The 12,094-nt window shown below is 44.9% G+C and overlaps 1 protein-coding gene across 1 annotated transcript in view; it reads right to left on the reverse strand.

Annotated features, from left to right (window-relative positions):
* Positions 1-12,094, reverse strand: part of LOC144161756 (receptor-type tyrosine-protein phosphatase kappa-like) — a 59,469-nt gene that overhangs the window by 45,886 nt on the left and 1,489 nt on the right. Inside the window, exons 2-5 of the mRNA XM_077692359.1 lie at positions 11,621-11,785; positions 5,948-6,078; positions 5,114-5,300; positions 1,931-2,004 (exon numbers count right to left, since the gene is read on the reverse strand). Coding sequence (XP_077548485.1) covers positions 1,931-2,004; positions 5,114-5,300; positions 5,948-6,078; positions 11,621-11,785 — 557 coding nt within the window. The remainder of the gene's footprint in view (positions 1-1,930; positions 2,005-5,113; positions 5,301-5,947; positions 6,079-11,620; positions 11,786-12,094) is intronic.

A 12,094-nucleotide genomic window follows, 5' to 3' on the forward strand; every position in this document is an offset into this window, starting at 1 on the left:
TAACTACATTACTTTGGTAAATGGTTTGTATACAACCGAGAGTACGATTATGGGTCTGTCATTTTTAAGATCTTTGGTATCTCCCTTCTTGTGAATCGTAACTGTGTTGGCATTTTTCCAGGCTATGGGCCCCTTTAATGAACCTAAGCATACTGAAAATAATTTATCGACCTTTTCATAACAATTTCGTTTTGTCGTCATTACCTGCAGGTTTTCCGCTTACCAAGTCCTTGAGAGCCTTTCCAACTTCCTCTTTCGTAACTAGTGTGAATTTGCAAGTTAAGCTTGTACTCTCAGTAGTTTCCTCTGATGTAACGCCGCTGGCATGCAGTCTGGTGTAGAATCGCTCTGCTACTTTTAGTATCTCGTCTAAGTTGTCATTTAATTGTAAGGTTGTCATTTAGCCTGTCAACACTATCCTTGTTCTCCTCGTTTCGAAGCACGAATGGGTTTTGACGGGTTATTCTATATTCATGTCATTTCACTGACTAAATTCATGCTTGGTTTGTTACGTTTCACGAGTTTCCTTTTTTCAGTTTTGAGATTAAGCATTACTTTGCATCTAACCCCTCTATGATCGCTGCATCAAGCCTTTTCTCGCACCTCTATGTGTTGCACAGTATCGGGGTTGTCCCTTATAATAAAGTCAATTTTGTTTTTTGTTGCACCTTCAAGGCTTTTCCGTGTTCATTTCCTATTCCTTCATTTACGGTAGACTGTCCATTACACTCAGGTCGTGCCTCTATGCAAATCCCACCAGTGTATCTCCTCGACTGTTGCGATTGTCTATTACAAAGTTACTCACTCACCTTTCTCTCTTTTATTCTAACCGACTTTTGAGTGAAAGTGCCCCATCACAATCGTGAACAGTGTTGTTCTCTTTTTCATTGGTGATTCCAAGTTCTCGGAGAAAATGTCTACAGCTTCATCCTCGTAACTAGTTGTTGGTGCATAGGCCTGTACTATCTTTAGCCTGTAACGCTTACTTAACTTGGTCACAACGGCGGCGACTCTCTCACTAATGCTGAAGAATTTTTCCACGTTTCCTGTAATTTCTTTGTGTATAGAAAATCCCACCCGGTGTTCTTTCTTCTCTTGGGGTCCACTGTAGCACACAATATGCCCGCTAGTAAACTCCATGAAGCCGTCTTTTGTTCTTATAACTTATAATATCCAACTTAATGTCCGGGAGCTCCTCTAAAGCTACAGCTAAGCTTCTCTCATTCGAGAAGGTGCGTGTGCTGAACGTTGCCAGGGTCACGTTCTAAAGGCGTCCTGTCCAGAGCCAGAGATTCTTAGCACCCTCTGCTGCAGCGCTGGCCTGACCGCCACCATGGTCGGGTGCTCTAACGCTGTTGGAACCTTGAATTTAAGTCTGACCCTTCTTGTTATTAAGATAATGAGCAGCCTCGACAATTGCCGTGCACAGATTATAACTTGCACAAGTAATTTAAACTGAACAGAAAAAATCAGTGTTTTAAATACTGTATCTCGTCAGCGATCATGAATTGAATCAGCATGCTGCAATTAGCCACACTTACCAGGGCAGTGGCTCAATGTTTTCTTGACTACAGCACAGTGTCACCTAATTTTGCTAAAATACATTCCATTGTGTTTTAGTGTCCTAATATCCCTGTACCCATGCATCTTTTACACCCTGCTGTATACAAGATATACTGCTATGTATTTCATTCTACCCAAAGAAAAAACTCTACTTTCTAAGACTAAAGACCAAAGTTACAGGTTCACAATACAAGGGTGAATAGAATGACCCCTTGGCATGGTGGCCTGGTTGGCATGTGTTGTCAACATGGTGGCGCTATTTTCGCCCCCACCTCTCTACGCCTAATGTCGGCATATTCATTATCTCTTCTAAAAAAGAAATAAAAACAAAGCACTTTGATTTTCATAACATGCAAACGAGTCTCACTTGCCACTTCAGCTCAGTTGTTCGCCTGCTTGGCTTCTCTTCATACGCAAAGCTGTGGGGTGGAGATAGTGGGGCTGAAAGAAGCAAGGAAAAAGCTCTTAGATAGACAGTAGCACTGACAAAAAGGCTGGCTTGGATTGCACAGAGCAGGGTAATGTAAGGTAGGTTAAGGTCAGGTTAGATAAAGTTCGATAAGTAAGATAGGATGGTGCATGGTATGGTAAATTTGGGTAGAGCAAGTTAAGATCAGGTTATATGAAATAAAAATCAATTCCGTAATGCAGAGTGGGGAAGGGTGTGGAAAGGTAAAAACGTAAGGCCAGGTTACATTAGCTAAAGTTCAATTAGGTCGGGCAGGGTGGGATAAGATACGGTAAAGTTGAGTAAGGTAAGATCAGGGTACATTAGGTAATGTTTGGTGGGTAGAGCAGGGTGGAGTATGGCATGATAAAGTAGGTTAGGTCAGATCATTTTAGGTAAGGTAATTGTCACTACTATAGAGTAGGGTAGGGTGGGGTATAGTCTGGTAAGGTAGGGTAAGATAAGTTTGGGTTAGGATAGGTTTTAAAGTTCAGTAAGGTAGGGTAGGGCCAAGTAAGACAAGGTAAGATCCCATTTGTTTAAACAAAGTGTGTCAGTTAAGATGAGGTGAAGTAAGGTAATCTAATATTATGCTTGGTTAGGCCAGGGGCAGTAGGATATGTTCCATTCTTGCCTAGGCTGGGTCAGGTTAGGTCAGGTTAGCAGGCTGGGTCAGGTTAGCTAAGGCTAGGCTAGTTAGGCTGGGGCAGCCTATAGGCTATGCTAGGCACAGTCAAGTTAGCTAAACCTAAATGAGGCTAGCTAGGAGGGGCTAGGCTGTGTTAAATGGGGCTTGGTTAGGTTGCTCACCATCACCATAAACCAAGCCCTCTTTCTCTTCATTTATTCTTGGTGTATTCAACCCGCTTGTTCCCTAATCAAAAAAGGGGGGCATTGTAACTGCTGGATGATAATGAAGACTATGGGTTTTAATGGCGCAAGGCCAGCGAGGGCCGATAGCACCAAGGAAATTGCTACATAGAAAACAGACCAAAGCGCACGCAAATGGGCCACGTATTGAGATCGGAAAATGAACACAAAATGTTGGGCCATCTCCCCAAACCTGGAATATGGGGAGGGGAGAAACATGCAGTGTGTGTAGTCAAAGATTGTAAGTCTCTGTCTTGCCACACGGTGCGCGCTGATTTGGCGCCAGAGAAGTGCTGGTGGAAGGAGCAATTGCTTGCTTGCTGAGGCGGTGGCGCCCTCTCTTGCGTTGAACCGTATGTAAGAAATCGGCATGCCCTATCTGCGGCGCAGCGCAATGCCCGCCCTGGAGGCTCGTCCTCGGAGATCAACGATGCCCCGGCACCAGGTTACAGTTGCCTTTTCTTCGATCGACCGACCACCCAACCCGATCAGGTCTAGCGTCAAAAGCCGGTGGGTATAGTTAAGTGTAATACAAATTATAACCCGTTTATACAAACAGCTTCTGCTTGTGATTGACGATTGCTGAAGTGCACAGGGAGTGTACCATACATCTTTATTTCGACAGATTTTTTGAATCAGTTTTATCCATTATACACTTTTCTTTTAGTATGCGTTACGTTCTAGCACGAGCCATTAGAAAACAGGTGCCCTGTGTTTCAGTACCGTGACTACATGAGACGATGATAACAGGAGACGGTGACAGCCCAAGACGCTAAGGGGCATCGCCTCTAAAAAAATAGAAACGCCGATACCTTACCAGTATATCTTCAGGACCATCTGCTGCAGTGGATGACCCTCAAGATAAATCCAGTACCCCTTTATAAACCTGGAGCCAATGCCACAATTTTTAACCTCTTGGGCACATAGAAACTGCTATTTGTTAAACTAAACTAAGCCCGTGTAGCGGAATATGAATTTGTCCTGAAGCACCGAGCTAGCACGACTGAAGGAATGGTCTCAATAAGTACTCCTTTGCATTAAATGAAAATACAGTAGACTCGCGATAATTAAATCTCTGATAATTCGTACTTTCAGTTATTTCAAACAAAATTCAAATTTTTGGTTGGCCCGCTATCCTTGCAATCTATTTAAAAGCCGCTTAATTCAAAATCCATCATTCGGTTAATTTGTACTTTTTGCGTGCCCCAATTGGAAATTATCTACTGCTTTCCTGCAACTATTTGAAAATTTGTGGGCCTGTATAATCATAATAGTCGAAAAATGAGAAATAGGAGCCTCAAACCTTTAAGAAACACAGCGTTGCCACTCAACTAATGTTTGAAACGAAGCACAAGTAAGGTATAGACCATGACGTTGCTCAACCTTCTAGCCTTATTTACCGTTTTTATGGTGCGACTTAGAAACCAAAACAACAAACACGCCTCAACAGAATCCGTAGATGATTGAGTGCCTATACTTGTTGAACCGGTCAACACCAGCTAACGGTCAACACCAGCTGCTAACACGGTCCACTGTCACAAAAACAAAAAAACAAAAACGCACAATCACGCATTCGCGTGTTGCGTGTCAGCAAAAAAAAAAAGAAATGAAGATGACGCGGCAGTTACGAAAGTGACGTGCAAAGAATTCGGCTTGTGGACCTCATGCTTTTCTTTCTGTTTCTTTTGTGCATTTAGGGTTTAAAAACACTTAGAAACAAAAAATGTGATTTAAACCAACGCCCTAACATAACGTGTGTTGTTACCTTCCCCAGAGTCATATCCACGAGAACTTCTTATAATTCAAGCTACGGATATTTCAAACAAAAGCCTGTGGGTCCTTCGAGTTTGAATTATCGCGAGTCGGCTGTATATTAACTGTATTCAAGCTCCGGCAATACCAGAGTTTAGTACTATGACAGCTGGGGTGCACGAAGCCAAGCCCTGCAGGCTATTTTGAGGCCCACCTAGTAAAGGCAGCTATAAAATCTTGCCTCTCAGTTTAAAATATTCACAGTTTAAAGGCCTTGGTTTTTAATTCAAATGCGACACATAAATTTGATTGCAATTAAGCTGCTTACATATGGAAGGGCTCTTCTGTGGATTATAGCATTTCCGAAGCATAGGTTAGTGAATGTACATAGGTGGCCATAAAACTGCACCTGTTTAACACTGAAATCCTCCCCTTTTATGCAGCATGCGAGATGAAAAAGGAATAATTGATTGCGCTGACCTCCACACCGAGTTTTTGTCCTTTCCGTATGTGCCGTCTGATGGTGGACGTGCCCGCTGGTTTCGTGCACCAACACTTGTACCTGATAATCCGTGTTCGGTTTCAAGCCAGTAATCACATACGACAGCGTTCCATTTCCTGAGTCTGGGATAAGGTCAGTCCTGTTCCACTCCATTCTGTCTAGTTCCTGATGGAAAGGATTCAAGAATTCATCAATAATGCATGAACCACCCAAGAACGTTCTGTATATATTGAAAACCCGGCTGACTTTCACAATGCAATGTGCCTGTCTGTTCTCTAATTGGGTGAATGGTCGGCGGGACTCAACTATGCGAACCATAAAGGCTGCATTTAACTCTATTTTATTGAAAAGGTTAAGACTTTGATACCTCATCACAATTTTATTCAGTGCAGACGTTTACATAACAAAAGAATTTGCATTTGAACCAAATGTTGCTAGTATAGTGGCGCCTTTATATTCTTCCCCAACCCCAAAAGGCCCGAGAAGAACAGGGATTTCCAACCATCCAGTATCATCATCAAAAACTGCACAGCCTCTGTAGTGTGTTGTGCAAAATAACACTTGTGAAGATCTATTACACGGAGATATATCATGGACCGATAAATCGCTTACTGTACCCCCCCCCCATCAGCTGATGACTTAATATGGGTATTCAGCTGCAAACCTAAGCTGTGAAACGCGTCTATTAATTTCCCAACCCCACCCAGTTCAGTAGAAGCTCCTTAGGGCACCTAATTGTGTTAAAAAAACAATTTTCTCGGTTCTAAGTTTCAGCCTTCTGGAAAAAGATCCTTTTGTACCCGTTACCATACCTTAAACTGTATGATGTAGCCATCAGGTTTCCCTTCTCCTTTGTCGACCTTTGGAGACCATGGGGACCACTCTGCTTCAATGCTTTCTTCATCGACAGCAACAACAGAAAAATTGTGCAGCACAAGGTAACCTGCAGGGAGTGGAAACAGGGACAAGAAAAAAACCTTAAGTTTGGCAACCTAATTCTTGATAGTTAAACGCATTCACGTTTGTCGCAGTATGGGTGGTCTCTATAGCCCTCCTTACACGTTAACTTCGAACACACTCCAGAATGTGGGTTGCAGCCCTCCTCAAGTAGGCAGTGGCACGTCCGTCTCAGCTTGCAGTTTGCGCCTTACGCCCCGCTCTTGCATGCTAATATGCGGATTAAGTTTATTCTGTAGGAGAACTCCAAAGACTTTTCTCGACAAACGTAGCTGCTAGAGACAGGCACCCTAACAGAGCCATCATTTCAAGGGGTTGTTGAAGCTGCACCATGTAGCAGGTGATGCGTGCATAGCCTTGCTTGTAAACCCAGCCGTTGTATGCCTTTGGGCTTTCAGTGTCTTCGGTCCCATGCTAACATTTAACTCGCATGATACATGGTAGCACTCATCGTGCTACGAAACTCCATGCTAGAATTCAAGTGGAATGACGAAAGTATTTATTTATTACTGCAAAGAAGTATATGTACTCCCCCCTCCCAGTTTTCATTCCGGTGTCATCGATTTACTCGGCGGAGCTCAGGGGCTCCTCCTCACCACCACTGAACACTCTTTCACAACTATCATCACCCTCGCCTCCACCGATGCCCCTTTGGCAAGTTGCGCAGTCGGGAGTTAACGGCAGCAGCGCGGTTATCAGATGATTGCGAAAAATAAACAGAAGCACGGACGGGCGTAAAAAATGCACTGACGATTACTACAGTCCGTAAAATAAAATCTTTGCGGAGCGCGAGCTGCAGTCGTCTCGGTCACGCCGCATTTCTGCTGCGTCTTAGGAAGTGTTCGCAGGATCAGCAAACGAAAAGCTGCGTGCGCTACTCGGCTGCTACATCGCAGTGCGCCGCCACCACCGGCCATAATGCTGCAAATCGGGTTTGCACCTCCCGCGCAAATGTCACGTTGTTCGGATTAGCACGGCACAAGGGAGCCGCGAGCATATTGTTACATTTTGTGTTTGGATTAGTGGAGAGTAGAAAAGCATCTGGGGAAAGGGTCAGGGGGAGGGAGCTCGTTGGTGTTGACGCATGAAATATGTGTGTTGGAAAGGCAGTGAGAGATGACGCTGTAGCCGCACGTGTCGTACTCCACTTCACCCTTCGCTAGACGCTCCTCTCCGTTTTCTTTCTTTCGTGGCTGCTTCGTCCGCTCACTCGGTTACGCGGACATAAGCATACCCCGCTCCCGCGAAGCCCAGGTGATGACTGCCAAATGGCTGCCCCGCGAAACAACCGAAACCCCCCGTCGCCGTTACCACTCATATGCACTTCGCCAAGTAGCTGTGGCTCCCTCCCGGAAGAAGAGAAACTTCCCCAGTCGGAACGTCGGCATGAGCCTATATTTCTTTTTCAGCTTGGAATGACTTCCGAGCGACGTTTTCACCGGTGTCTTTCACGCCTAAGCATGCGCCATCACCGATTGCCGGTTTATGCGTCTACGGTTTTCGGGCAGAAAAAGGGGGCCTGCACGTACAGCTAGGCTTCATGCCGCTCCTGATGAAATGCCGGTGGCGCTAGTATTAGATGTCGAAATTACACGGCTCAGCGCGGTTAGTCGGCTGTCCTCCTTGATTTGAGTGGCACGGGTATGGATTGATGTGTTACAGCGACATCTTACATACACAGTAAGATGCATACGAGGGGAAGGTAAACCACAGCCACATGTTTGTACGCGAGAATAGAGCTCAATGGCTTCCAGGTTTCAAATTGTTATGGGACGGATGTATGCCGTTCGTATTAGTACTATTATTAGTATTCATTTCTTCTTAAATGCACTAACGGGTACGTAAACTTGTCGCGCGCTTGAAAGTTTGGAAATGAGCTACCTTGACATGAGCGCTTTTAGCAGGGCTCTGAGCCTGGCTCTGCGCGATCTGAGTAGAAATAAAACTATAAATATTAGTGTTATTTCTACCCCTCCAAATTATCTACACTAGTTTCAGTGAGTACGGTTTCCACGGCAGCCTTAAAGGAGTACTGATACGAAAAATTTATATGCCACTTTATTGCTTTTATCGATGCCTAATGGCCTGGCGAACCCGAAGCAACACATTAAATACTCCAGTGCGCGATAATTAATTATATTGAACGGCCTGAAAATCGTTTATTACGGATTTCCACGCTTTCATCCCGAAAGGCGCGTATGAAAGAATTTCGCCATGACCTCACTGCTTTGTGCGTACGTTAAAACATTGCGGAGGCCGGTGGGGGCTTTGTTTCGACCACGCCACCGCCAGAGCTGAATGCCTGAGCTTCTTGAAGGCGCTAGGCCTACAATTGCGGCGGAAATTCGATGACCGCTTTCAATAAAAATTCTGATGGCGATATCTATTGCGATTCCGGGCTATATTATCGCTTGCTTTCCCGTGTGTGGAACTTTATTTTTGCCAACAGTGCCTTTCTGGGCAAGGGTTATGCCTGTAGCTGTGGCTACATGCACCCGTTTGTGAATGTGCCGGCGGCCGCTCGCCGCTCGCGGGGCCACGAGTGGGAATGACATCACGACTCTTTGACTAGCGCTGTCCGCGTCACTTATTTTGGCTACCACGGGATGATGTCACGCTGATGTCCATTTGGTAAGTGCCGCTGCGCGTGGTGTTCCGTCGGGGCGATAAATCAGATCCAATTGAAGTATGTTCTTCGTGTCGCAGGACGCTCATATTTCGGCAGGGTATTCTGTTGAGTAGAGGAAGCGAACTGTGCAATAATATTGACGCCGCAAATTGGTGCCAGTACTCCTTTAACGGTGGGATACCTCGATACCTGTGCTTTGAAAAGAAAGGCACTTACGTACGAGATCGATTACCGTGTGGCCGTGAAAACGTCACGCCAATTTACACTTTCTTTCTGTAACCATTAGCTTGTGCCTTCTGTTTTGGTGAGTGACACTGTGATAGCATTGGAGGCTGAGAGCCGAAGCGGAACTCCCTCATTTTTAGTGGTCATTTTATCAAGAGCCAAAGCTTTCCAACCACCCAACAGCCCAAGCTACAAACTATCTCCCCTCTGCTTACCAGTTTACCACCTACGTAGAATAAAGGCTGGCACCGATAGTTAAAAAATGCTACAATGTTAACGTCAGCGTGTGTTTTTTACGTCAAAGTATTCTCTGTCGAGTACCTAAAATATCGCGTAATGCCTTGCGAAGAAACCAAAAACGCGCGACTAGTTGCCTCAAATAGAGGTGCATCAGCCCGAGTCCTCCAGCACAGACGCATTTACGGCACGCTGGAAGCAGTTAGAATTTGGAGAGGGGTGCATGGTAGTGCAACAATAAACAGAAAAATCATCCAGCCTTCTGTCTAACGACGACGATGATTGCACGCGAAGCTTTCTTCTTGCAAAATAGAATGGGAAGGGGTCAAAGTCAAAGACGCGGCGATAAAAAGACCAAACTACATGCTGGTCAAATTCAAAGCTCAACTTGTCAAAGTTTAAATCCAGAAGGGAACCAAGGAAATCCACACGAGAAACCTTTGGGATAAACCATCATCGTCGTTAGACGGAGGAGTGCATTATTTTTTAAGCGTAGGTGGCAGCTTGTAAAACTCCACCGCAGCATTCAGTTGTGAAACTGAGGGCAAGTTTTTGGCACCCTCCCGTATCTCGTCCTTTACTAATGCGGGTATTGTTTTTGAAATAACCATTTACCAACTAGCCAGTAACCATTGCAAGACTTGTAAAGCAATGCTTTTCCACGACGAGCCATAATGTTCTACTGTCATGCGGTGTTTATTCTGTAAACGATTCCCGATGAGTGTAGTAACTGTAATTTCGCGAAATTGAACACGTTTCTACCGAAGTTATGAGGTTACAGAAGCGTAATTTATCACAATTTCTGCATTGAAGTAAATCTTAAAAGGCACCCCCAAATTTGTCTTTCGTTTGTGCACGACACCATTTCGTCATCAACTGCCAAAGGCAAGCGCCGCAGCATTCCTGGATCGGCTGCACACCCCGGCTTTGCAGGAGCATTTAACTTAAATATATTCTTCGATACGACAAACTGCATTCAGGCAAGAAATAGTTCCAGGAAGGAACGAATTTACACTTCCAGCTTGACTTCTAGCTTGGTGCATTGAGCGCTGTCTGCTATTTGTAATTACTGAGTGTGGGTGTAAATCACACACCTGGCATACCTCGTAAAGGTCACCTGCACGCTCAAGATTAATGAATCTGAAAAAAGTCCTTGTGATTATCTACTCTTTGCAAGCCGCAGCGCAGCAGAGTGACAGAAAGCCCTGCACAACAACCCTGTGTTGAAGGCCACCGTCAGTCCACTGACGAGCGGTTCGCCACGGGCGGTGCCGCTCGCTGAAGCGACGGTGGTGTCATGCAACAACTACCCGGTAATCCGGCAGTGTGGAAAAACTGGCAGGTGAGTTGCCGCCCTTTCACGCACATTATTTATTAATTGCCTTAAAGGGGCCATGCAGACAAAATACAAGTTTGTTTTATTCGAAAGATTTTGTGTTTTGTAGCGCCCTAGCGCTTGTCCGAAAACAAGCGATGCCGCATTCACTGAGAAATTAATGAATTTAGGATTAAAATTTGATTCTTCCGCCAAATAATGGGTTTTAGCGAAGTCTGCAATGACACCATAAGAACGGTTCTTCAAGCTAAACTTGGTGTGAAGCAGGGACTCGTTTACCGTTAGTCAACAAAGACGGCGCTGGCACCACCATACTGCATCGGGCCATTTTCTGCCTTTGTTTCACCGTATTTGCACCTGGCTTGTTTTTGTTATTGGAGAAAATAATTGTTACGTGAAACATCGTTTATCCGGGAGAAATAGAGTCACGTAAGACAACGTCGCTTGCGCCAATCGGCCAGTGTCGCTTAAGACAACTAACTTCATGGCGGTGGGCTGCTGTGCAGCTAAAACAAGCATAGTGCACGCAGTAACAACAGCAGTACCCATCGGTACTTCTATGTTTACGTGTGCTTTCGTAAGTTCTACTGTTTACCCCACCACTATTACTGCTATAAAAAGAATGTGCCTTATCTTAAAGCGCAAATAGCTCGTTCGGAAAGCTTTTAAGCCCTACCTAATTTGCGTTTGCTTTTGCCGACCTCAGCCAATCGCAGAGCTGGCACATAAGACATCATAGGTTCTGTTACAGAACATGAGCTAGTGGGCCGCATGTCCATTCCCTTTTTTCCTCATTATATAGCTTATTTGAGTGAAGTTTACGTTAAGAATAGTGTCAGTATGATTCTTATGTGGCAATCTTTCGAATGAACTAAACTTACGTTTTGTCTGCATGGCCCCTTTAATTATTTGAAGTTGGCATAAAAATGACCCGATTTGTTATTCTGATGTGGCAATCTTTAGCGTGGAATAACTTTTGTGTTGTTCTCATAAAGAAAATGTTTCTAGTAAGGTTTTGCTAGTATGCTATTGCTCCTGGTACTATGGTGGTGAGCTAGTGGAGGCCTCAGAACAGTTCCTCGGGAAGTCCACTGCACTCACGCGTGGTGCAGTCGATGCCATAGAAGCCAGGGTAGCAGGAGCAGCCGTAGGGATCAGGGAGGCAGAAGAGCAGGCCTGCACATTTGGGGTCGCTGCCTTCGGCTAGGGATTGTACCTCCGTGCAGTTGTGGCTGCAGTTCTGACCAAAGTGGTAAGGCTTGCAGGCTGTGAGGCAAGGACAACAGGGCAGCACTTCACTCACAAGACTTCTTGAAATATATCTTTTAGGGTGAGATAAAATTTTTTAAAATTTGTGGGTCCATCAATGCCTCGCTCAATGCTTAAGAGAGTACCGCAGCAGAATGCTGCGTAAAAGTTTTGATATATTATCCACTGCTGACTTTTGGTGCGGTCCACAAGATCGGAAAAAACCTACCTTTAATTTTGTGGGGGTAACGTGCGAAAGCTGCACCCATGCTATGAGAGGAGGCATTGTAGGAGGGGGCTCCGAGTAATTTTGACCACCTGGATATC

Source organism: Haemaphysalis longicornis, unplaced genomic scaffold (assembly GCF_048455015.1).
Source record: "Haemaphysalis longicornis isolate Haplotype H1 unplaced genomic scaffold, Haemaphysalis longicornis Haplotype H1 scaffold_12, whole genome shotgun sequence".
Lineage (NCBI taxonomy): Eukaryota > Metazoa > Arthropoda > Arachnida > Ixodida > Ixodidae > Haemaphysalis > Haemaphysalis longicornis.